This window comes from Bos indicus, chromosome 7 (assembly GCF_029378745.1).
Source record: "Bos indicus isolate NIAB-ARS_2022 breed Sahiwal x Tharparkar chromosome 7, NIAB-ARS_B.indTharparkar_mat_pri_1.0, whole genome shotgun sequence".
NCBI classification, from domain to species: domain Eukaryota; kingdom Metazoa; phylum Chordata; class Mammalia; order Artiodactyla; family Bovidae; genus Bos; species Bos indicus.
In genome coordinates this window covers 56,962,743-56,988,381 of record NC_091766.1, presented here as the reverse complement: position 1 = coordinate 56,988,381, position 25,639 = coordinate 56,962,743, and the positions used below count along the sequence as shown (strand labels likewise).

The 25,639-nt window shown below is 44.8% G+C and overlaps 1 protein-coding gene across 4 annotated transcripts in view; it reads right to left on the bottom strand.

The window, feature by feature from the left end:
- Window positions 1-742: 742 nt before the first annotated feature.
- The window catches only part of SH3RF2 (SH3 domain containing ring finger 2), a 148,862-nt gene continuing 123,965 nt past the window's right edge, over window positions 743-25,639 (bottom strand). For 2 of the 4 annotated variants that reach the window (XM_070793745.1, XM_019963516.2), the window contains 3 exons: window positions 21,925-22,283; window positions 19,633-19,929; window positions 743-3,738 (listed from right to left, as the gene is read on the bottom strand). In XM_070793745.1, the coding sequence (XP_070649846.1) occupies window positions 19,666-19,929; window positions 21,925-22,283 (623 nt within the window). In that variant the 3' untranslated portion in view covers window positions 743-3,738; window positions 19,633-19,665. Of the gene's footprint in view, window positions 3,739-9,956; window positions 14,521-18,385; window positions 19,930-21,924; window positions 22,284-25,639 lie in introns of those variants that run through there. The other 2 variants (XM_070793744.1, XM_070793743.1) reach the window with 2 other exon arrangements.

Below are 25,639 nucleotides of genomic sequence, written 5' to 3'. Positions count from 1 at the left end.
TGGTAAATATTAGCTAGCTACTATTACTATTACCTTATATTGATAGTAAATGATATACTTTTCCATTTACAGTTGGAATATAAAGTTTTCTATCAAGTTTTAGATTAAAATTAAGTTAATTAGAAGAAGAACATTAAGTAAATGATAATATAAATGGTTGGTGGATAGGGCAAATATTATGAAGGTGGTAAAACATGAATTGAGTGCTTGTATGTGCCAGGCACTATTCAAAGCACTCTACATATTTTAGGACATTTAATCCTTAATATTCCTCAGGAAACTGCTATTATAGTTCCATTTTCCAGACAAGAACCACAGAGAGGTTAAGTACTTGCCCAAGGCCACACAGCTAGCAGGTGACAGGCAGGCAGACTCTTGAGGCTGTGCATTAAGCAAGCAGAGAAAGTTTCTGGCCAAGAGGCTGTCTTGGCCCCCTTGTGGTTTTACAAACCGGGATTTGTCCTAAGGAGGTGAACTCAGCCTGGTGAGCTTGGAAAGGAAGTGTCACTCACTCTGCCTCCAGTCATCCCCTCTGACAATAGGCAATTCCTGTCTGACAGAGTCACTCCTCTCCTCCCAGCCCTGCTTTTGGGTGTCCAGGGAAGCTGCCAGCAGCCAAAGCCCTTTGGGAACAATAAAAGGCTCAGTGTTGACATTTAATACATGATAAAGTACTCCCCTCTCCAAGTCAGCTACTGGAAAAAAAAAAAAAAAAAAAAAACAGGCCTGAGGGATGAGTCTATTAAGTGAAAAATAAACCTCTTTTATTGTTTTGACCAAAAACACATACTGCGTTTCACAAGCTTATAGCTGGGAACAATATGAAATTCTGGCAAAGGAGACTGGGGTGACCTCTCCACTCTCACATGATGACCCCTCGCTGTGTGAAGAGTAGATGGCATATCGTGCACTGCCTATGGGCCCAGGGCTTCTCTCAGCTGTGGTCAGAGGTGGTTAGAGGTGTGAGTGAACCTCTCCACAAGGAAACCCCCCTCTACCCCCACCGCTTTCCCTTTGCTGCTGCTGATCAGCCTGGGTGGTAGAGCAAACTTAGCACTTCTTTAGAGCCACAAATCCAAAAAAGTAAAATTCTGGGCTCTAAAAGCATTGAGTTTGCCAATGAATCATGGAATATCAAACAATTAATACACAGATGGTTCTTTGAAAATGGATGGTGGAGAATTGTCCTGAAGCAAGGTGGCTTAAGGGCCATGACTTCTGATTTCCCCTAGAACTTGTCAAGTCCATGAAGAAAGAAATTAACAAAAATTTGTGCTTCCTTCTCAGGAGAAAAGTTATCCAACATCCAGTGTTTAAGTGAAAGACAACAACCTTGATCTTAAGCTGTCTATTTCCTTGGACTTACGAGACACTGTCAGTGGTACAAATCTGAGTTACCCAACAGTGGAGGCTTCTTCTATGTATTTTTCCTCTCACTAGAAAATTCCTTTTGATTTTCTAAGATACAAAATGTGGAAAGGATCTCTGATAACTCCTTGTGGGCAAACAACACCCATACATAAGCAACAGCCATTTCAAAGTAATCCATTCAGATCATTATAAATTACAAAACCAGAAAATAAACACATGAAACCCCACCACACCTTTTGGCTTTCTAGTGGCATATACTAACAAAGAAACAAGCTGCCAGCCCTGTAACTCTCTTTGTTTTAGAACAAAGATATGAAAAGTGTCCCTGGACCTATAAAATAATCTTTATAATATATTTAACATGTCTAAGGTTTATTTACACAATTGTTCATAATGACTAACATGTAATACCCCTTCTATAAACATTATTCACATACATATTACCTCATAAAGATTCTCTTTTGGTCTATTAAAAAACACTGTACTGAAAAAACAAGCAGAGACACAAGAGTCTATAGATTATCTGCTGATATTTCCATGGAAAGGTGAAGTTTTCTCTTCTGTTTTCTCTTTCTCCTTTTTTCCTCTAAACAATACCCGCTCCCTGACCCAATATAAGAAGCAACAATTCCAGAAGATGAAACTCAGAACTAATGATTAGCAAATTATTCTCAGGTGGATTTCTGGCCTGACTTCATTCTAATCACTCAAATTCATCTGAATCTGCCTCCTCATACCTCCACCACTTTTGACTCATGGCCATTTGAAATCTATATTCTGAAGCTGACAGTCCAGAGATGAAAACTTTAGGGAATGGGGGAGCTTTTCTTAAGCTTCTGAATTTGGGTGGGAACAAATCAGGTTCTTTAATTTGTGCTTTGGGGAAAAAATATCTGTTTTACTGGCTAAGCAGGTTCAAAGAAAAAGCTAAATCTTCATGAAACCCTCCATGAAACTGTAAGCTGTGAAAAGATTCCAGAGATGAAAAAACAGCATGTGTAAATATTGGGAGTGGTGCTTTCTTGCTGTTCTAAATGTGAGAGGCAGAGGCCAGTCTGCTGCTGCTGCCAAGTCGCTTCAGTCGTGTCTGACCCTGTGTGACCCCATAGATGGCAGCCCACCAGGCTCCTCCATCCATGGGATTTTCCAGGCAGGAGTACTGGAGTGGGGTGCCATTGCCTTCTCCATGGCCAGTCTAAGAAGAAGCAAATCTGAATGAGAGAGCCTTGAGGACATATTTATAATTACCCAACGTGAACTAATATTTTTTGGGAATTAAAAGTTGTATTGTTTTCCCCAACTCAGTTTATACAACTTGCTTTTGTGTGCACAGCTTGCCTATACCTAACGTTTTGGCATATCATCTATAAAATTAAAATTCCTCCCAACTCTGACATTCTATGAGTGCCCTGAAAAGTGAAGTCATTGAAACCTATCTATAGGTGAGCTGTAGGGCTTCATGGTTGTAACAAGTAGATTCCAGAATCTGAAGGCAGCATCTCCATATTCATTGCTTCCAACTCTAAACAGCAGCCAACCAAACCCGAATTCACACCAGAGAAAATGGAACCAACATTTAGTCATGGTAGTTGAGAGAAAAGAGATGACTGACAACTGGTGGCACCCTCACAGACCATGTGTGAGAAGGAGCTGTCATTACTGCATTAGCCTTTCTGTGGTCTCATTGTGCCTCTTGCCTCCTCACTTACCTTTTGGCAGGTAAAGCCAATGCTGTGGGGTTTCTAACAAAAACTCTCTGGATCAGAAAGTATCAGGGTGAAAAGACAGAATGGAATTGGAATGGAAAAGAATGCAGATGTGGTAGAGTGATGCAGCGTGTGTGGTCAAGGGAGGAGGTGAAGGCTGGGGACATTGTGAAGAAACCCTGGCCTCTCTGGCTTGAACACCTGAGAGGAGAATATGATACCACCCCCCTGTATTGCTCTAAACCGAGCTGGAGTGACAGGCTAGACACAACTCTGGGAGGCATTTGATGTCTGGTCTTTTCATTTGTCGGTTAGGTGCCAAGGTGTGAGAAATTGGCAAGGGGAAATTTGGCTTTGACAGCAGAACAGAAAAACAGGAGGGCCCAGGGTCTTGTGTAACCTGTAATGTCACATGGCTTGTGTGTTTCCTCCAGCCTGGCCCACCAGCCATTGATATTGTGGGAAGACAGATTTACTTTTTCTCCTATTCCCCTTCTGTCTTGGAGGCCAGCCTATTGGTATTCCTGTACCGTCCCTGATGTCCAGGGAGTATCACATGGCCCAGAACTCTGCACCGAGGAGTTTCCATCCAAGCAGACGGTTTGTTCTCTTCAGTATCCCATTATTACTACTCCTCCAAGGAAGATTTCCAAGGCGGGATCTGTGAAGGTGAAAAGGATTTCAGAATCTATTGTGTGTAAATGCAGCCCAGTTCCAACTACAGTTCTTTAACAATTTTAAGTAGTTTGGGCAGGAATATGTCTTTTAATTTCACAAGAGAGATACGGTGTTCTCCATTCATCATATCAGGAGACACATACTCTCTATTTTCCCATTTCTGTGGATGCTAACTTGATCTTTGGGTTAAGGTGGTTGTTTACATTCTTGATAGCATTCTCCACTATCAAGTTGTTATTTTCCATTTTTAGATTAATAAGTATCTTTGGAGGAGATACTCTGAGCTCTTCAGGCTTTTACCCACTACTTTTAATATCCATGAGTGACTCTTGCCCAAGCCAGTGGCTACTGTAGTGGTTACCAAATGGTGATTTAAAAAAAATTCCATCATTCCTTCTATATTTTGTAGCTGGGACTCTACTGTCAGGAAGAGCTCTTCCTTCTCTCTCATTACTCTATGTATATAGTATAGACTCAAGGATTCCTATTTGATTACTTGTAAGGATTATTATCCATTACTGCCAAAAATGAACAATCGGATCTATTGATGAAGAAATGCCAGACAAACCCTAATTGAGAGACATTCTCTAAAATAAATGGCCTATGTTCTTTGAAATGCCAGGATCATAGCAGACAATGACTCAAGGAACTGTTACAGATGAAAAGAAACTAAAGAGACAAATGTGTGGTCCTGGATGGTATCCTAGACAGGACATTAAAACCTTTATTCTCTGTAAAGGAATAGGACAATTGGATAAGAGCTGTAGATTAGTTAATAGTGCCATATCAATGTTAATTTCTTGATTTTGGAATTATATTGTGGTTAGGTAACATCCCTGTTTTTAGAAAATATACACTGAAATATTTTAGGGGAAAATGAACATTTTTAGCTTGCTCTCAAATGGTTTGGAAAGATTATATATATAATTTATATTAAATTTTAATTTGACATTTAATTAGTATATATGTATATACATATTTAAAAGAGAGAGGGTCAAAACATACATAGGAAAATGTTAATATCTAAGGAACCTAGTAATGAAGGGTATACAGGAATCCCTTGTACATTTTTAGCAACATTTCTAGATATCGGAAATTATTTCAAATAATTTAAAATTCACAAGGCCTCAGAAGTTCTCCAAAGCCTGAAATATTGTATTTTGATTTCCAAACTCAACCTGCATCCCTATCACCCCCACACATGTGGCCAATGTCCTCCCCTCCCTGTGTGTCCCTTGGGGCCTCTTCTCTTCTTGAGCACATTCAGGAGGAAGTGCAACCAACACTTCTGGCTTTCCCTTGTCCAGGTGAGGGCAGGTGGTTTGGATGGGCATCACAGGAGCTGGCTGCTCTCTACGGCTTTGCTGCCAGTGCTTGGCTCTTGGCCCTTCTGAATGCAAATGAAGTCCCAACTGACTATGCTGAAGGGGGACAGGAGAAAACTAAGAGGGTAATGGGAAAGTGGTCCCAGGACATTGAGAAAGACTTGTTTTCTAAAAGACCCAGGCTCAGGGTTTGTCCACAAGTGAGTTCCACGAAAACCCAGTAAAACAGGAAATAAGTAGGAGAGGGAATTTTCCATCTCCTGTCCAATGTCTTTCCTTTGGAGCCTGATTTCTTTTCTATCCAAGGACTCCTGCTGATTTAACAGGCCAGTTTTCTCTTTGGGGAAACTTTAGTGATGATCACAGCCTCACTCTTTTCAGGGTGACATTGCAAGCAAAATTTATGGGAAACAGCAATCTGGGGAGTCTGACTCGAACTCCCAACCCTCGAAAGGCCAAACTATGATTTGTTGTTACAGAGACAGAGTGTACTGAAGGAGGCTGAGCTTTCAAGCAGGCAGCCACATCTGGGCTAACCACTGAACTTCTTTACCCTCTCAGGGCCTGCCAGTGAATTACGAGCCTTACTCCTTTGTTGACGTGCTTCACTCTCCATAACAGCAGGTAAGAGGCATGAGGGGCTTAATGGGGTTGCTTCCTATTGAGAGGGAGAAGCAGGCATAAATACAGAGTCTGCCTCCCATCAAGATAATAAGTTACACAGGATCTGGAGTTAAGCTGCCTCCATTGTCCACCCCCAAATGTGGGCAGGAGTTTCAGCTTGCTGTTCACAACTTTTATTTATTATCTAAAAATTTTTTTTATTATTATCTTTTTTGGCCATGCCATACAGCAAGCAGGATCTTAGTTCTCTGACCAGGGATTGAACTCATGCCCCCTTCATTGGAAGCACAGAGTTTTAACCACTGGATCACCGAGTAAGTTCACAACTTTTAGTCCTTAAATGGGAAAGTGCCTGTGTTAGTCATATCCTGCTTCTTTTATCTTTGCCTAAGTGGGTACTGGCTCTGATGCTGGGCACCTGCCTTTAGAGATGGGTCAACCCATAGCTATCGCAGTGGGCCCAGAAATGACTGCTTTGGTCTGCACATCAGGCCTGACATCAGCAGCTGGGGGCATATCCCTCTGAAACTGCAGGTAAGGTGATTTGAGTTGACTGCTTCTTGATCTCAAGGGAGTAGTAGCGGTTTGTTAGCTCTTTAAGTACCTTTATTGTGATGTAGCATTTCTGAGAGTCAGCACAGGGACAGGGTAGTGATAGGAAACAACTGCCAATGGAGGGCTGACTGCCACATGAATCTGACCTTCGGGTTGTGCTAAGTGATATAGAAAGAACTTCCACTCTAGGATCCACTGACATCTTAATAAACACCTCAAAATCCCATCAGTGGCAGGAGGTGTGAATTTACCTGTGGCTGGCATTGTGCTGTACCGGGTAGCAGCTCATATCAGTCCTGTGTCTACAGGCCAGGGGCTTTAGGATTGGCAGGTGATGATTCTTTGTTTATTAAGTGATCAGGGGACAGGTCTATTGAAGTAGAAAACCCTGGTGTCTGCAGGAAAACTTTGGTGTCTCATCTTAAATGAGGTGGCAAGCAGCTTCCAGTGAACACTAGAGTCCAATTGCCTGGCTTTATTCCCAAGCTCCACCAAGTCCCAGCTGTGTGACCCCATGGAAACGATTTAATCTCTCTAGGTCTTAGTTTCCTTATCTGTAAAATGGACATAGTGATGATAGTGTTTACTTTGTCTGGTTATGGTGAGATTTTAAAATCAGTCAATATATCTTTTTTTTCTCTCATTGCCATGGCTAAGACTTCCAGAACTATGTTGAGTAAGAGTGGCAAGAGTGGGCACCCTTGTCTTATTCTAGAAAAATGGTGCTGATGAACCTATTTTCAGGGTAGAAATAGAAATGCAGATGTAGAGAATGGCCTTGTGGGCAGAGTGGGGAAAGAAGGTGGGACGAAATGAGAGAGTAGGATTGACATATACACTACATATATCTGTGTGTAAAACAGATAGCTAATGGGAGCTCAGCTCTGTGCTCTGTGATGACCTAAAGGGGTGGGATGGGGGGGTGGGAGGCTCAAGAGGGAGGGGACATATGTATACACGCGGCTGATTCACATTGTTGTACAGCAGCAACCAACACAACACTCTAAATTAATTATCTTCCCATTAAAAATAAACAAAAGATGAAAATTTAAAAATATCAGTCAATATAAGTAAAGCACATAAAAGAGTGTCTGGCACAAGGCAGGGGATCTGTCTCTCGTTATTGGCTCAAAAGTATTACTATAAATTAAGAGACCTCTTCAAGGTTATGTATTAAAATCCTGCTTCTTGATTGTCTCAAAGAATGGAAAACCATACAGACCATTAAATGGATATAGACCATTAAACTGGCTCATGATCACACTCATTACTGCAGTTTCTTTTGCCTTAAAAACCTAAATAGAGTTATTAAAATCTTATATCCTAATCAACAAAATGAAGATAACAGTAGCTCGGTATTTATTATACTTTATATGATTGTCATGAGATGGCCTCTATTATTCGTCTTACTATATAGATGAGAAAACTGAGACTCAGAGAGGTGAAATGACTTACCCAGAGTGACATAGTGAGTCACATTTGAGGTATAACGGGTGTTCTGATTCTATAGCCTGGGCTGTTCATTGCTATGCCAGAGAGAGGATAGCCGAAAAGGGGGAAGGAGCTGGGGGTGGGGAGTGGGAAGGAGGAAAGGAGGGAAGGGGAGAGGGAGGCTGGCAACTGATAATAAGTATTCTCGGAATGAGTAAGTGGGCGTGGGAATTCAATAAACGTATCCTAATGATAACAAAGCAGATGACATTTCATGCCTTGTCTACATAATTCCAAACAACCATTTGACCACTTAGAAAAATGAGATTGCTTTTTGCGTGCTGCAGAGTCATGGCTTTAAAGAGCTGCGAGGGCCAGTTCCTTTGGAAGGTGAGTTTTTATGATCCTGCAGTCCTGGAATGCTAATACGTGATCCAAGCCCCTTGTTTGAGGGATGAAATGGGGCCGGAGAAAAGGGAAGCAAATTGCCTCTAAGTTTGTGGCATCTCCTTTAAGTTCATTCTTCCTGTGAAGATCCCTCTTGGCAGGAAAAGGGAGGATTCATTTATTCTCCAATTGTTCATTCAACACATAATTGATTGATGACCAAAAGTGTTTGATAAATGAATGAATTTCCTTGACACTTTGAGCTTGTTCCTGTTCATCTCGAAACTGTGCATGTCTGAGTTCTTCTCAGTCTTCGAATCTCAGGAATCAAGGAAGCTGGCTTCCTTGGAGAAACATTGTTGTCCACTCTACCTAATGTCACTCATACCTTCCAGTCATTGTCTGTCCCACCAGTTTGTTTCCTTCATAGCATCTGTCATATAGAAATAATCCTGTGTGTTTAATCATTTTCCATTTATTGCCCTTCATGAAGGCAGGAATATTACTTGCTTTGCTTTGTTCACTGTTGTGAAGTGTATGGAACAAAACCTCACACACAGTAGATGCTCAATCAATATTTGTTGAATGAAGATGAATGAATAAGTGAATGAGGTGACATTGATTTCTACCCAGGAAGAAAACATTCTGTGACTTTAAATGGAGATGGAGTGAGAGCTGGGATGTTGGCCTGGAGCCCCTTGGTCATAATGGCACGTCCAGCAGGGGTTTAACTAATCAGCACATACATTTCCTGAATTACAAAGTGTGCCAGGGACATTTAATTTCTGTTAATTGGCACCGAGGAGGAGGGGTTGTTATCAAAATCACCAGCCAGCTGGAAGCATGTCTGTGTCAGACCTGTTTGCAAATCAGAATGGACATTTCATAAACCTTGTCAACCTTGTGAGGCTGCAAGTCCCCAGAGAGGCTGCACCAAGGTGCTCACTAGCTGCATTCAGGGTCATAGACAACCTTAAACCGCAGACCTTCAACAGATGGCAGGTAAGGTGTAGGGACAACCAGAAGACAAAGGACTGATGAGGGTTATGGCATGAGATGCTTTTAAAAATAACTGTCATATTGCCTCAACCCTGGCACCATTCACCAGCTGATCTGAAAAGTGAAAAGAACAAAGAAGCTGAGATTTTCTAGTCTTGCAGAGCCAGCCCCACTGCTTCCTTTCTGTGACCTTAGACAAGTGATTGATCCTCAGAGCCTCAGATCTGTTTGATCTATAAATAGGGGACAATAACACCCAACTCACGGGATTGTTGTGAAGGTTAAGTGCAAAAAGGCATGTAAATAGTCATGACAGCTAACGTCACAGAGTGTTTTCTATGAGCTGGGCATGGGGTTAGTGACTTCACGCCCCTTATCTCATTTAATCCCCACCTAACCATCAAAGAAAGCACAATTAGAACCTACATTTTACAAACAAAGGAACTAAAGGTTGGGAAGATTAAATGACTTCCCCGTGGTAATACAGGGAAGAAATGCAGAGTCTGGATTTGAATCCAGGTCACCTGACTCACAATGTTTGTAACCTCCCTGTAACAAGCTTCTAAGGCAGTGGCCCCCAACCTTTATTGATACCAGGGACCAGTTTCGTGGAAGATGATTTTTCCATGATTTAGGTGCAGGGGGATTGTTTTGGGATGATTCAAGTGCATTACATCTATTATGCACTTCATTTCCATTATTATTTGGGTTCCCTGGTGGCTCAGCTTGAAAAGAATCCGTCTGCAATGTGGGAGACCTGGGTTTGATCCCTGTGTTGGGAAGATCCCCTGGAGAAGGGAACTGGCTACCCACTCCAGTATTCTGGCCTGGAGAATTCCATGGACTATAGTCCATGGGGTCACAAAGAGTCAGACATGACTGAGTGACTTTCACTTTTATTTCCACTATTATTACATCAGCTGTACCTCAGATCATCAGGCATTAGATAGATTCTGGAGGTTGGGGACCCCTGCTCTAAGGGATTAGACCAATACCTGGCATTTAGTACATATGTAATGAATGAATGGCAGCTAGAAGGATCTATTCTTATTCTAGCATTTCTCCTGATCTTGCCATCACGCCTTTGTCATAACTACAAAATTCACTACTAGGGTCCTTTTTGCACACCAGCACCTGGCCTATATGTCTCACTTCATCTTCCCAATTACTTTGTGAAGTGCTGATTATTGTTTTCACTCTTCAGATGAGTAAAGAAAGTCTCAGAGAGGTTAGTTAACTTGGTTCAAGATTAGACAGCCACGAAGTGGTAGGGCCAGGATCTGAGCCCAAGGACATGTGATTCTAAAACCCTGGTGGTTCCTCTCTATGTAATAGCCATTCTCCACGCTACTGTCTTTCAGAATCTCTTCCTGCTCAGTGGAGCTCTCCTGACAACTAAAACACTCCTTCTAGGACTTCCCTGCTGGTCCGGTGGTTAAGATTTTGCCTTCCAATGCAGGGGGTATGGGTTCGATTCCTGGTTGGGGAGCTAAGATCCCATATGCCTTGTTGCCAAAAAACTGAAAACACAGAACAGAACCAATATTGTAGTAAATTAAATATGTGATTTTGCTCAGTTGTGTCTGACTCTTTGCAACCCTATGGACTGTAGCCTGCCAGGTTCCTCTGTCCATGGGATTTTCCAGGCAAGAATACTGGAGTGGATTGCCATTTCCTTCTTCAGGGGAGCTTTCCAACCCAGGGATCAAACCCTGGTCTCCCTGATTGCAGGCAGACTACTGTCTGAGCCACCAGGGAAGCAATAAAAATAAAAAATGGTTCATATTAAAAAAAATAAAAACAAACAAAAAACCCCACTTCTTTATCACTCCTCTCTCGCACATCTGTCTGTTTGATCGAGACTAGCTCTTTCTTATACTCCATTTCTGAATTGTGCCTCTCTATGTATGTATGGGTAATAGCTACCGTTTATTGAATACTTTGATGTACTGCATACCACAACTGGGGCTGTACATGCAGAATCTCATTTAATCCTTCTGAGAATCCTGTGAGGCGGAGATTCTGATTCCCATTTTATAGATGAAAAAGCAGGTTTAGGGAGGTGGTGTAACTTTTCTGAGTTGCTTTAGTCATTTGCCAAAGGAAACATAACTAGTAAGTGACAAGCTGGGACCAAACCCCAGATAATCTGATTCCAAAACCCACCACTCTAGCTATTATGTTTTGTTGTTTCTCCATATCTTGTTAAGTTCCAGTGGATTGGGAACACAGCTAGAATAGCTACCCCCAAATCCCTGTTGACTGATGTTTTAAAATTTAGTTCTTTACTGGTGGTTTCCATGAAGAAGGTCCAAATTATCAAATTTGCCAACCTAAAATGAATGTAAGCTTAAAAAAGAATTCAATTTATAAATAGAACGTGCAGGATGGAGTTTTTGGAAATGTGGTTCTGATATCTAAAAGAAGCCTTCCCTTCCAAACAGTATGATCCCCTCTGTCTGTCTGACCACTCTGTCCTTTGTCATGGAAGCTGCTGCCATCACTCTTGAATGGTGACTGCCATGTCTTTCTCAGGGAGTGTGGTCCTTTGGGTCTCTTCTAGACAGAGAAGAAAAACATCTCCCAGTGAACCAGGCAAGAATGGGGTGGGAATCCAGGTACGATCCTTTGAAGGTGATATTTATTTGAATTCCTCTTTGGTCCTTCAGGTGTTTTTGCTGTCTCCTTATGTTTTGATTCAAGCTTGCTTTTGCTAATTTGTGAGAGTCTCCTGACTGCAAATAGTTCTCACAATCCACTTGGATGGTCCAGGGAGGAGTCCTCATTTTCATGGGAAAGATGTTAGGATGGCTGTGGCCTCTAGGACATGTGTGGCCTACAGCAGTCAAACTCTGACATTGCAGATGGCCTTCATCAAGTCAGTCGGTCACACTAGCACAGTTTCTAACAGCATTAACCAAGGATACACAGAGTGGCCTTTGCAAATGTGTTTTGCCTTTCTCTCCAGGTCTTGGCTGGCATCGCTTTAGTTTTTACCAGACTGCAGCTCTTGTCCATCCAGCAGTGACCCTATTTGCATAATTACCTTGCATCTGTGGGTGTGTATTTACTCCCCCAAAGCAATTGCCTTTGAACTTTGGATAAATATCAGCATGGAACACTGGAAGATGTCAGCTCTGTGAGCCCTCTTGTTCCCACAGAGAAGATGAAAGTGGGGGTCATTTTGGAAATCATAACCCCTTCTTCTGAACTGTATATCATTTAGAGTGAGGACAGGCAAAACCAGAAATAGACTGGTGAAGAGGGAGAGATCTAGAGACCGCAGAATGATCATCATGTTCTGATGTCAATGATCCAGAACCACATTGCAAGCTTTGGTTCTTTTTCAAGTTGGCTGTGTCTGGCCGCCCTTGCAACAGGGGTAGATGTGCTTCTCAGATATCTCTGTACAGAATATTCTCAGTCACCTTCTTTCCCACCCCTACTTCTTGGTTGATAAGACCCCTAGACTTATTCTCTGGGAGGGCTTCACCCCGAGTTAAACCATCCCCCCACTCCCATCTCCATCTTCATCCCTGTGGTTTCTGCAGAACACACACATTTTGCATCCTCTCCAACTTCAACCATGTTGTGTGTTTACAGTTGCTACTGAAGAAGAGGGACATGATGACTTCTTTTTTTCTTTTTTTTTTAATGGATCTTTCTGGGTCATGGATTGAACTTACGTCTCCTGCATTGGCAGGCAGATTCTTTACCACTGAGCCACCAGGGATGCCTGGGACATGGTGACTTAAGATTAAGGTTTGGATTTAAGAGTTCTGGGTTCTAGTCCTTGTTACCGTGGACAGATCATTTGACCTCTGGGCCATAATTCTACTCTCTAAAATGGAATAACAGCAGTACCTGCCATCATAGGCTTGAGTAGGATTGGATGGCATGCCATATGTACAGTGCTTGGTACACAGCAGGTGCTCAGTAAATGGTAACAATTATCACTGGATGAAGAGTTAGTAGTCTCCCTTCCATTTCAAACTCATTATGTGACCTTAGTCAAGTTGCTGAAACATCCTGAGTCTCAGTTTCTTGATCTGTAGTCTGTGGACAAAGATAATTTTTCTCTGAGCATTTCATGCAGTTCTTGGAATAGTTTGGCAGCAGCAGCAAGATGTGTTTTAGTTTCAGAATCTGAGAAGCTACTCTGGTTTCTGCAGTTGGCTACCCAGAGGCTCCAGGCAAGGTGCAGAGGACAGCTGTGTTGAAAACCCTATATTCAAGGAATGTAGGCACAGTCACAGCCCATATTTTCCTTATTCAGGAGCAACAGGGTCTCCTAAAGCAGCTGTACTTGGAAGAATTCTTGTAAAAAACCCTTTAAACTCGAATGCCTCAAAACCAGACATGCCGGTGCATCAAAATCTCAAATCCCAGCAGTAAATCAAAGCGTTTGAGTCCCAGTGACAGAAACCAGATGGGAGTTTAAATATTCAGGCTGGTGTGTATGGCCTCAGGTTGCAATATCTTCTTTGACTAGTGTTTACTGAGTACCTCTATGAGTTGTGCTGAAAGCTCCATATGGTACATGAGTGGGATATATACATGGGAATGATAAACATGGGATTCAGGATAGAGGTTGTGAGGGAAGTGGGAGGTGGGGAAGGAAGGAATAACTGGGAGAAGCACACAGCAAGTTTCAATTGTTTTTTAAAAAGCTAGGTGGTAGATATATGGTTATTGGTTTCATGATCCTATATAATTATGTCTATAGAACATTTAATTATAAAAGGGGAGAAAAGCAGAAAGGAGCCCAAATCCAGAAAAGAAGTAGTAAGAAACACCATTCTGTGGGAGCCATATGTATTTTATCTATCCTGTTTACTGTATCCTCATTGCCTCTCCTAGAGCCTGGGCCAGGGTGCGTGGTGAATTAACTGCTGTTGGATGGATGGATGGGTGAATCTATAATGCTCCTCCATGTCCTCCATCCCATCATCTTTGATCCCACCTCTGCTGCCTTCCATTTGTCAAAGTGTAGGTCAATCGGCGGAAGGGCTTCCTGGGAACATTTTGTTTCTACTCTGGTCTAGGACACGATACTACAGCTTGGCAAACAGCAGATGGCTTGATCATCATTTAACATTGTTCTATTTCAGGGAAAATGTCCTTGTGAGCTTTATCCTTAATGACGCCAACCTGCTGTAAGGCTCTCTGGAGTTAATTCCCCCACTTGGTCTTGCCTGTTTAGTGAGTCTTTTATGGTCACCTAAGAGGTTTCTGCAAGTGCTAACATTCTCTTCGCTCAACCCGAGGGGGAACTGGGGCCTTCACTCTCAAGACATAAGTGAGAGAAGCCTTGGTGGCAGCAGCTGCCGCCCCGGGAGGGCCCAGCTTGTTAAGCACGTGCTCCCAGCTGGAGAGGCCCTTGTTATCCTGCCTGCTTCAGCTGCTCACTCCTCGGGCAGGGAGTCAGACGCTGTGGGGCTGGCCTGTGTGAAGAGGCAGTGAGAGGATCAAGATGGGGGCCTGTTCATCTTGTTGAAGTAAAGTACGTGCTTCCTTACCTGCCTGTATGAGACCAGAGGAGCTAGGACACTGAAGTGCGTCATTTACACCTAGGAAACTCTTAGCTGAAAAAGACAGGTGAACAGGCATGTTCACCTATCCTCCAAGTCAGCTCCTTGCCTCAGCTGAGGGCCTACAAAGGCAAATGTTAAGGGCTGAACAGTGGCCAGGATGGGGGCCAGGAAGAGTGTTGGGCTTGATAGTAGTGCTCTCAACTTCTGAGTGACCTCTCTGAGCCTTACTCTGTAGAACAGGGTAACCAGACATTTCAGAATCAGTATGACATAGTGAAAGTGTTAGTCGCTCAGTCGTGTCTGACTTTTTGCGACCCTAGGCTCCTCTGTCCATGGGATTTCCCAGGCAAGAATACTGGAGTGGGTTGCCATTTCCTTCTCCAATGCATAAAAAGTGAAACGTGAAAGTGAATTCGCTCAGTCATGTCCGACTCTTCGCAACCCCATGGATTGCAGCCCACCAGGCTCCTCCATCCATGGGGTTCTCCAGGCAAGAGTACTGGAGTACTGGTGCCATTGCCTTCTCCGCCAGTATGTCATAGGCACCAGCTAATCAGAATGAAGAAGGGTTTCATTGCTGCGGGTCTCAACTGCAGCTGGCCTTAGCTTTTGGATGGGAGAGCGATGGGGAGGACCTGGAGAAAGAGCCAGGGTGCAAGAGCGGGGAGAGGCCCTGAGGAGCTCAGAGAATCTATCATTCACCTATCAGTACAGGACACTTTCAATATATTGACAACCAGTGTGACCATATTCCTGCTGAATGTCAGAGCCAAATGTCAGCACTGCTATACCATTTAAGAAAGGTGAACTTTCTCTCATTTGTTATGTACCTCTGAATCACTTCGGAGAAGGCAATGGCACCCCACTCTAGTACTCTTGCCTGGAAAATCCCATGGACGGAGGAGCCTGGAAGGCTGCAGTCCATGAGGTTGCTAAGAATTGGGCACGACAGAGCGACTTCACTTTCACTTTTCACTTTCATGCATTGGAGAAAGAAACGGCAACCCACTCCAGTGTTCTTGCCTGGAGAATCCCAGGGATGGGGGAGCCTGGTGGGCTGCCGACTATGGGGTTGCACAGAGTCGGACACAACTGAAGCAACTTAGCAGTAGCAGCAGAATCACTTGGGGAGCTTGTCAAAAACACATATGCCTAAGTCCCCACCCCAAAACTACTGAACGGCATCCTGTAGGGCCCTGGCAGGGACCATTATGCTCCTGAGACCTGTGTGCCTGGATCAGCTGGTATCTGGGGACCCAGCTCTACATGGAAGGGGTTTAGAATGCTTCTGAGATGAAGTGGAGCACAGTCTGGAGGGGAACATGCCCAGTTCAGGTGCAGGTCATGTGAGTGAGTGAAACAGGCTGCTGCGGTCAAGGCAAATTGAAGAGCACGTGTCCATTTCACTGACATCTTGACCTTGACGCAGCTAACTCCGGATGGCTGCCCATCGGGAGTGCGGGCCTGACGTAGATGGACTTTCTGAACGTCCCAGGGAAGCTGGAAATCTGTGAGTCAGAAGTCAGTGATTTAGTTTGGCTTCTCACTGAGTCACAGGTGGGGCCATTGCTTTAAAATCTTCCTGTAGAAGCTCTGTCTATGGGAGGGGGTGGGGGAGCCGGTCACACGTGAGCCGGGAAGGAGACAGGCTTTAAGTGAGGACCTTGATGCTGTTTGTGTGCATGCTCAGTCACTCAGTCGTGTCTGATCTGTGCAACCCCACAGGCTGTAGCCCACCAGGCTCTTCTGTCCATGGGATTCTCCAGGCAAGAATATGGGAGTGGGTGCCATGCCCTCCTCCAGGGAATCTTCCTGACCCAGGAATTGAAGGTCTCTTAGGTCTCCTGCACTGGCAGGCAGGTTTCTTTACCACTAGCTGCTTACGGCAACCATTTCCTCAAGTGTGGTCCTCAGGGTCTGCCCTCAACTGGTTGCACCCCTCCTTTGTCTCTCAGGTGTCCCCCGCTCTGTGCCTGCCCACAGCAGCTTTCCTTGCACTGAGGTGTCAGGGCTGATCACAGGGTGAAGGCGGGCCTCTTCTAGGGACTCCGAGTCTTGGCTGAGGGTATAGAACTCTCACAGGAATGTCTGGCTTCAGACGTGAGGTGTTCCACACCCACCTGGGATCCCTGGAATGTTCCACACAGGAGTGGATTCTTTGTGCTTGGGGACAAGAGATCTTTACTTGGTTGCTACATTTAAACCCATTGCCAGTGCTTCTTACCCCGCTTGGACACCCTTTCTCCCATCCTTTTGCCTGCCTGACTCTTTCCTGTCCTTCAGGACTCAGCTTAGACTGTGTCTTGACCTCCATGACTAGGTTACTTGGTCTCCTTTTAGCACCACAGCCCTGGGCAGGCCCTTATTTAGACTTTCTTGCCTGGAATTTCAACAGCCCACTTCCTTAAAAACATTCAAGGCTAACCTTTTTCAGGTATTCACTATGTACCAGCATGACTTCAGTCACTTTATGTTACCTCAGTTAACCCTCACAGTTACCCAGTGAGGCTGGCACTGTTATCATGGCTTTTAAGAAGACAAAGCCTAGAGAAGTCAAGTAACTTGCGCAGCATCACACAGCTAGCACGTGGTAAATGAGGAGTGGACCTAGTCTGTGTGCAGCAGAGCCGGCAACTGTGACCACCGCACTGTGCCTCCTCTCTACGGTCTGAAGGCGGTAGACTGACACCAAGGATGGTCTTTTGGTTCACTGAGCATAGTCCTGAGTTAGGCTCTGAAGTTAGATAGCTTGGACTCAGTGTGAGGGCAGCTCTCAAACTCGCTCTGCCACTGTCTGTGGTTACCCTACAAGCCTCAGCTTCCTAGGCTCTATAATTGGAATAGTTACATTTGCCTTATAAAGTTATGGTGGACATTATAGGAGAGGATGTAGTATCCAACATGGTGATGGAACAAATGACAGGGAGTGGCAGTGAGTTCAGCTTGTACCATCCTTTTCAAATCCTCAGGTGACTAGGCAGAGATGGGATTTGTTTGGGAGGGAGGGAGTTTGCTGCTGAGCAGGGGGAAGGGGGCTGGATGGAATGGGAGTGGCCAGTCTGGTATTGCTTACAGTTCTCAGAAAAGTTACTCTATAGAGATCGTGGGCAATGGAATGAATATTCTGTTTCATTTGGAGGGCATGGACTGTGTCTTCATTACACTCAAACAACCTGCTTTTCAGCCACAACAGTTAAAAATTAACTGGCTCCAGTGCTACTGAGGCACAGAGTAAATATTTGGTTGTTTGGGCATGTCACATGTCTGCTGCTCTGGGGGCAGACTGCTAAACTCGTTGCGAGTACTTTTTGGGGTAAATACGAGGGGTAGGTACTCATATTTTGACAAATCATACGATGCCTGCCTGTCTTGGTGACTTTTCTCCATTTCTCCATCTGGATGACTGTTTTCACCTCACTGAATCATGCAGTTGGGGTGACGATTTTGTGGAGTGAACATGGGTCAGTATCTCACAGAAGCACCAGAACGTGTTGCCACATTGGCCCTACCAACCCCAAAGGTCTGACATGTGCAGTAGTCCTTGGCAGGAGGATGGTTTTGTTTGTGTTTTATGAAGGTCTGGAAAAGTCTGGATAATTCAATCTGCCAAGTGTGTGGTTGGTATGTAAAAGATAAATGTTTTTAATCCCAGTATCTTTAAGAACTGTCCAGGGAGAAGGTCTAATTAGACTTGTCTTTTTTTTTTTTAATGATATCCAGGCTTAGTAGTAAACGGCATTCATGCACTGAAGTGCCCACATTGATGGGCATGCAATAAATGTTAAATCACAACAGTTAAGTTTAATGAGAATTAATGGTTTGTCTTACAGCATTGTCTGTGCTCCCTGGGCTGCCCTTTAGCCTTGTTTACAAGGCTCTGCCTGGCTGTCCCACTCAGTCAGCCCCCATCTTAGTGAGGTTGCCTAGCTTTGCAGACTCTGCCCTTCTTTCCCCACCTGCCAAGAATTTCAAGGTTGATCCCCTCCTCTTTGGTCTTCTCTGACTCATTCCCTAACCCTCTGTCTTTCTCTCTCATTCTCATCATCTCCTCCTTCTTACTCCCTTTCCTCTCCAACTTTATTTGTCCAGTCCCTTTTTACAGACACTTTCCTCTAGAAGGGACCCCCACCCAGCTGTGGATTGCCATCTTCCCCATAACATTGTAACCTTATCCTGCAACCCAGGGAAACATCTAGTCTGCCCCAAATAGAAGAAATCAGTGGAAGTAAAGACTGTTTGCAGTGCAAACAGAATGAATATCTAAACTTAAACCCCTTATGAAGTTGTTTCTAAGCATGTTGTGTTTTCTTTGGGAAGTCAGTCTAGAGCCAGGGATGAACGATGGTCCATAGTACCATACAGGACCCTCTCCATAAGTACATGCTTCCTGCTTATCTACTGTGTAGGACTGTAAGTGGGCAAACAGATTGAGAAGCTTCAAGTATGACAGCAGTCAGCTTTCTCTCTGACCTTGTCTGGAACAAAGCCAGGGAGCTGACTCTTTTTGGTTTAGAGGATTCTTGGAATGTTCACAGCATTCGTCTCATACCCTTCCCAAAAGTTCTCCCTTGGCAGCCAGGATTGTGACTCAATGGAGGGGAAAAAGATACAGTGCCTACTAGTGGCCTGTATCCAGGCCCCAGAAGATGGCAGAAACTGTTCTAAGATGTTGAGGTCAAAGAAGTAATGCCAGCATTCTACCACTGTGACCCCCGGCTGAACCCCGCTTTAGAGCATCTTAGAAATTCTACACAGAGCACAGGGAATGAGGGGTGCACACTCCACACTGGGATGAGAGTGGGCAGGATGAGCTCCCATTCCTTGGTCTGGGCAGTCGTCTTGAGACATCGAATCATTACGTCTGCAAGGTCACCTAGTCTACCTTCCTAGCCAAGGCAGGAATCTGCGCTCCCACCTGTCCTTTCCTGGAGCTAAACAAGGCAGAACAGGACCCATGCTCGAGTCCCCAAAGAACAGCAGGACGCCCTCAGTGGAGGCATACTATATTTAAATGCAATTCACCTCTTTGGGGTCTAGGAAAAGCCACCTGTAGATTCATTTGCTGGGAAACGCAGTCTGCGTGGCCGAGGCAGTGGACGCCGGGGTCACGGTTTTGCTAAAAGCTGACTTCCTCCGGAGGTCTGTCTGCTGTCCAGAGTGGCAGCCACTTCGGTGGGCGAACAGGATGGTCATCTCCGGGCCCAAGGGGGCTGCCTCAGGCTGGGACCCCTTCGGGGTGGCTGGCTGTTCAGGCTTCCCGGAGGTGTGGTGTTTGGCGGGAGGAGGACTGTAGTTCTGAAATCTCACAGTTTTGACTTGCTGTAAGACAGGAGAACAAAGGGACATGGCTGAGGTGTGAGAACTGTGCTGTTTCCCCCTGGGACTTGGCTCACATTGTTCCTTTACCCTTGTCCCTTCTGGGAATGCCTCATTCATGGGTTCCTCCAGCAAATACTTGTGTCTGCATGAGAGTCCACCAAGGATCACCACTCTGTCAGGTGCTATGTACAAATCCAAGAGTGAACAGAACTGCCCTGAAAGATGACAGTGAGAACCAGTGCTCCCGTGGGGAAGAATAAGATGCTAAGGGAGGGGGTTGGAGTATCCAATTGAAGCTGGAATGGGGCTTGTCATGGAGGGCCTCCTAAAGGCAGAGTTATTTCAATCAAGAACTGAAGAATGACTGGGGATTATCTAGCAGAAGGCAATCACTGACCTAAGAACAGGGTCCTGGGCAAGAGGGTATGATCCTTTTGAGAAAATATAAGAAGTTCACCTCCCCTCTCTCTTCTCCACCTGCCAGTAAGGCCTGTCTTGAGGCCTACCTCTTCCCTGAGGCCTACCTGCTGACTGCATCAAGTTCTGTGATAAACTTATAAATCCTCAAAGTAGAGCCAGCAAACTAGACACCACTGACTACACTTTGTCTGCAGAAGGTTTACGAGTTTTAGCTGCTAACATGAAAAATTGGGAGACTGCATATATAAAAGTCAGGATTTCATCTGTCTCTTATGATACAGCTCAGGTGCACCGGGGCCAGGGCCCATTCTGCCAACAGTTGGCTGGTGCTGATCAGCAGCTCCCTGTCTATGTGGGAGTCACCACCTCACATTTGCATAAGCCTTTCCTCTCTCCCTTCTTTCCTAGCCTGTTACAGGATCTGTCTGGTACAATCAGTGTTTACCTTGGCCATTCCCTGTCTTTTGTTTGTTTAGTCGCTAAGTCATGTCTGACTCTTTTGCGACCCCATAGACTGTAGCCTGCCAGGCTCCTCTGTCCATGGGATTCTATAGGCAAGAATACTGGAGTGGATTGCCATTCCCTTCTCCAGGGGATCTTCCTGACCCAGGGACTGAACCTGGGTCACCTGCATTGCAGGCGGATTCTTTACTGCTGAGCCACCAGGGAAGCCCCAAAACTAAACAACAGTCACCTAATTTTCTTGTTACCTCCTCCATCCCACCATCCTTCTTTCCTCAAGGATATTACTGAGAACATAATACATTTACAAAAATTCTTATGTCTTCTTATGGAAAAGCCATAGAACCACAAAAGTCCTGATAATGGTCAATTGAGTAGTTATAGCTCTGTGTGACCTTGACAAGCCACTTACTCTTTCCTGTCTCACTTACTTCCTCCATACTGTGAACAGGTACACATTATTCCCTGTGTAAGCACTTTACTCATCTCGTTTAATTTCCACTCCAATCCTGTGAGGCTATGACTCTTTGTACTGCCATTTTACAGATTAAGCAAAAGAATCTCAGAAAGGTGAAATGTTTCAACCGGAGTCACCAGCTAGCAAGCAGCAGAGCTGGAATTCAAAACAACATTGTATCTGAGGCTAAAGCCATGCTGTTTCAAGTCACCTCTGGGCCTTGAAAGTAGGATGTATGAGACATTCTGGAAGCATCCAGGAGATTCAGTAACATGTCCAGGGAGGATGGAGGTGGTATGAGGATGTGGAGGGGAAAGGTTGTGTGTGAGGATTCCTTTGATTCCTTGTCCATTCAAAGTTGAAATCTCAGGAGCTGAGACACTGTGCAAAGTTAGGGGTCTAAAGAATCAGGCCCCCCTCACTTCACCTCATGGTCATGCATGCATGTTCAGTTGTGTCTAAATCTTTGTGACCCCCATGGACTGTAGTCTACCAAGCTCCTCTGTTCATAGAACATTCTAGGCAAGAATACTGGAGTGGGTTGCCATTTCCTCCTCCAGGGGATCTTCCCAACCCAGGGACTGAACACACGTCTCTTGTGTCTCCTGCATTGGCGGGAGGATTCTTTACCACTGCGCCATGTCACCTACTCCTACCTTCTCGCTGCCGTTTCTTGAGTTTTCTGGTTTCACCAGGATGGAGGGCGGGGCAGATGCAGGCGGTTTGGGGAGAGGCTCACTCTTGATGGGGATTTCTTTGCCTTCCATGATGAGGGAGCTGGCTGCCGTGTGGATCCTGGTGTCGCTGCCCCTGCTGACGCATGTGATGGCAGGCTCCCCGGTGGAAGTGGGCTTGGGTCCCAGCTCCGCCACCACCGTGGAGGCTGAGGAGGGGGCCCCCTGTGGCTGGTAGAACTGGAACTGCTGAGGCTGGACCACCATGGTGGGGCTGCGTCTGAAGGAGCCCACCACGAGGGTGGGGATCCCCGACTGGACGGGTCTCTGCAGAGATCCATCTGGGGAATTACAAGACAGAGATATCAGCCCTGGGGCAGCTGACAGCAGCTGGGGGTGGACAGGAGGGGCTGGGTAGGCAGTGCGTCCTGATATCCCAGAATAGTTAAGTGCTTTCCCAATTTGACTGTGCTCACATTCTCCCAGGGTCTTTCAAAGGTGACCTTATTCTTTTTTTTAGTACTGCTTGCCAATGCTGGCAGCCAATGACTGGCTAGGTGAATGTTGGTGGGCGGTGGTGTCAGAAGGTGTATTACCTCCATTTGTCCTCTGTCTGTCTCTCTGTCTCTGTCTCTCTTTCTCTCTCTCTCTCTTTCACACACACACACTTCTATGATCTCCTTCCAGGCCTTAAAGATGGGAAATGAAGAAGACAGTACTAAAGACAGGGCTTCACAGTGAGAAGAGAACAGAACTGTCATGCAGACCAAAAAGGACACAAAAGCAGAGGCAACTCAAGAGACAGCAGACATTGAGACTCAAAAGAATGAGTCAGCTAAGAGGCATGAGCAGGAGGGAGAGGGCAGGAGAGAGGGGAGGGGACTCTGACCAGCTTCTTGAAGAAAGTTCTGATGGAAGCATTAGGCCTGTGGTGTGGGGACCTCTGCTCTTCATCGGGTCTGTGGGGAGGAAGGCTGAGTGGGATTTAGAGACCATGTGTACTGGGCAAATGTGACAGTAGCTGGAAGCAAATCTGGAAAGGCTATTTCCGAGTTAGGGTTGGGAGTGGATGAGCTTCGGAAGTCCCATGACACAGGCTCTGGAATCTGATCTCTTCTCAAGGAGCCGGGGGCCAGTCAGTCACATCACCTTCCTGCTCCTTGGCCCCTCTGGTTGTAAACTGGAGCTAACAACAGTATCTCATGGGCTGGAGTGAGATTATATTTTATGATGCATGCAAAGTGTTAGGATAGTGCCCGGAACATAATAAATGCCCCCATGTTTGAAAACTTTTTTTTTTTTTTCTTTTTTAGGTAAAGGAGAAGCAAAATGGTCCAGGAGTTTGGTTTTGCCCCTTTCACTTCCCTGAGCTCATTCCACCCCCACCTTTTTTTTTTTTTTTTTTGCTTTTAACTGAGATGAGCCTCCTCTGTAAAAGAAAGCCATTCCTTCCCCTCAAATTCTCTAGAACACAGGAGATCCCCACCCCTTGAGCACATGTACTATGGGTGATCTGGAGAATCAGCAAGTTATTGCACTCTGTGGGGGGTAGTGGGAGAGGCACTCTGAGCCGCATTGTGGGTCATTTCTCCATAAGGGTCTCCCAGCATTTGTAGCCATAGCAGAGATGTTAGTCCTCTGTGACACTCTATGGACACGTGTGTGAATCAAAGTTACGTGTGTCTGGCACAGAGGGCCCATCTAAGGCCGTGTTCTGTGTCGTGATTCTTCATCAGGATGGGTGTGAACATGAAAAGCAGACACTCACTCAAGAGCGTCGGTATTCTCAGCCACCGCCGGCAAGTCAGCCACTGCTTACACGAGTCTGACCTTTCAATGTCGACATTTATTTTTCCACTGACAGCCCTGTGAGGTGCACATAGTCAATTCTCTGTCATTTCTCTTTGCTTTGGGGAGATTGATAGCTTGACCAGCCTCACCTTGGGGAAAGGGAGAGAGAGAAAGCTTCGGGGACCTAGAAAAGTCAAAGCCATGCTGGGCAGACCTGTCCTTGCTGTGCTGTGCTTAGTCACTCAGTTGTGTCTGACTCTTTGCAACCCCATGGACTGTAGTCCACCTAGCACCTCTGTCCATAGGGATTCTCCAGGCAAGAATATTGGAAGGTGTTGCCATACCCTCCTCCAAGGGATCTTCCCGACCCAGGGATAGAATCCAGGTCTCCCACATTGCAGGTGGATTCTTTACTGTTTGAACCATCAAGGAAGCCCGGACCTGTCTTTAGGCTCTCGGAAATGAGTGAAAAATCATCAGTTTATTGCCATATCTATTTATCTTATGGGTTCCTAATTTCCAAGAGATTGGAGCTTATTACATGTGCACATAATGTAATCGGTCAAAACTCCAAGTTGATCAAGATATATGTAAAGGAAGAGAGGAAGTGTCCAAAAGGAAGTGGGAAACATTGCCACGGGGATGTTCTTCTCGGCATTCATAAGTGTGAACATTTCAGCACTAAGTGAAATGACACATTCACATTATGGGTGGACCTAACATGATCTGCTGAATTCTAAGAGCTATGATAATACTGGTAAGACACTAATGCTGTAAAAATAGCTAACATTTCTTGAGTGCTTATTGTGTGTCAGGCACCGTGTCATTACTATTAAATGGATTCTTTTTTTACTCTGATGAGATAGGTGCTATTTTTATTTTCATTTTTCAAATGAGAAAACTGAAGACCCAAGAAGTAAGTAACTTGCCCAACCAAGGCTATTGTGGTGGGATTACTTATTGTGTGTGTTGCAGGGAGAGGGGGGAGGCTGGCACTGGAGGGTGCAGGAGAGAGGCACGAGTGGCTCAAATGAAGAGGCAAGAGCTGGGATCAGTAGGCAAGCAGGCGACTGGAAAGCACTGAGAAACAGTAGAACTAAGAAAATAGCTTTAATTTTCTGAGGGCATTTTCCTGTGTGGCATATTGCCCCACATGTGAATCCTTTGCTCTGACTAGTACTGAATTTTCACCTTTAATTATTTTTTTTTAAGATAGAAGGAGGGATGGCAGAGCCCAGGCTAAGTCAGGGGATGTAGAACAAATCAAGTTGACTTAGCTTGGCTTGTTGTCATCTTCTAGAGAGGTGTACAAATATAGAGGTTCGATGTGTTATAGAACAATAGGTCTCAGAAACTTTTTAGAACCCCTCAAAATGAAGTCTTATGCAGAGGTTCAATATATTAGAAGATAAAAGCATGACTTTTAAGATGAAGGAAGTTATGTAACTGCCATGCGTGCAATGTGGATGTTATATAAAAATGAAAGCAAGGTGAAGAACAATGTATTAAGATTACACGGTATGCATGTACATGGATGAGAACTTGGGACTGAGGGTGAAGGATTGGAAGGATATATTTGTACAATATAACGTAATTTTGTACAATATAATTTTTTAAACTTATACATATATTAGTTAAACAAAGTGGGATTCAGGGGCTCTTAGCATCAACTCCTCTTTTCCTCCTCCCCTGCATCCTTCATTTCCCTTTTGGTACCCCCTGAGGGTTTCCACGGAACACAGTTTGAGAAACACTGATCCAGCAAGAACCAGCATCCAACCTAGGCCATATTCTAATTACATGTTGGTACTCAGGGCTGGTATCATTCCCAATCAGTGTGTGTGTATGTAGACTGAGGGCTGTGACCCTGAGTCTGTCTTGCTTAATCTAATAAAACAACTTGATA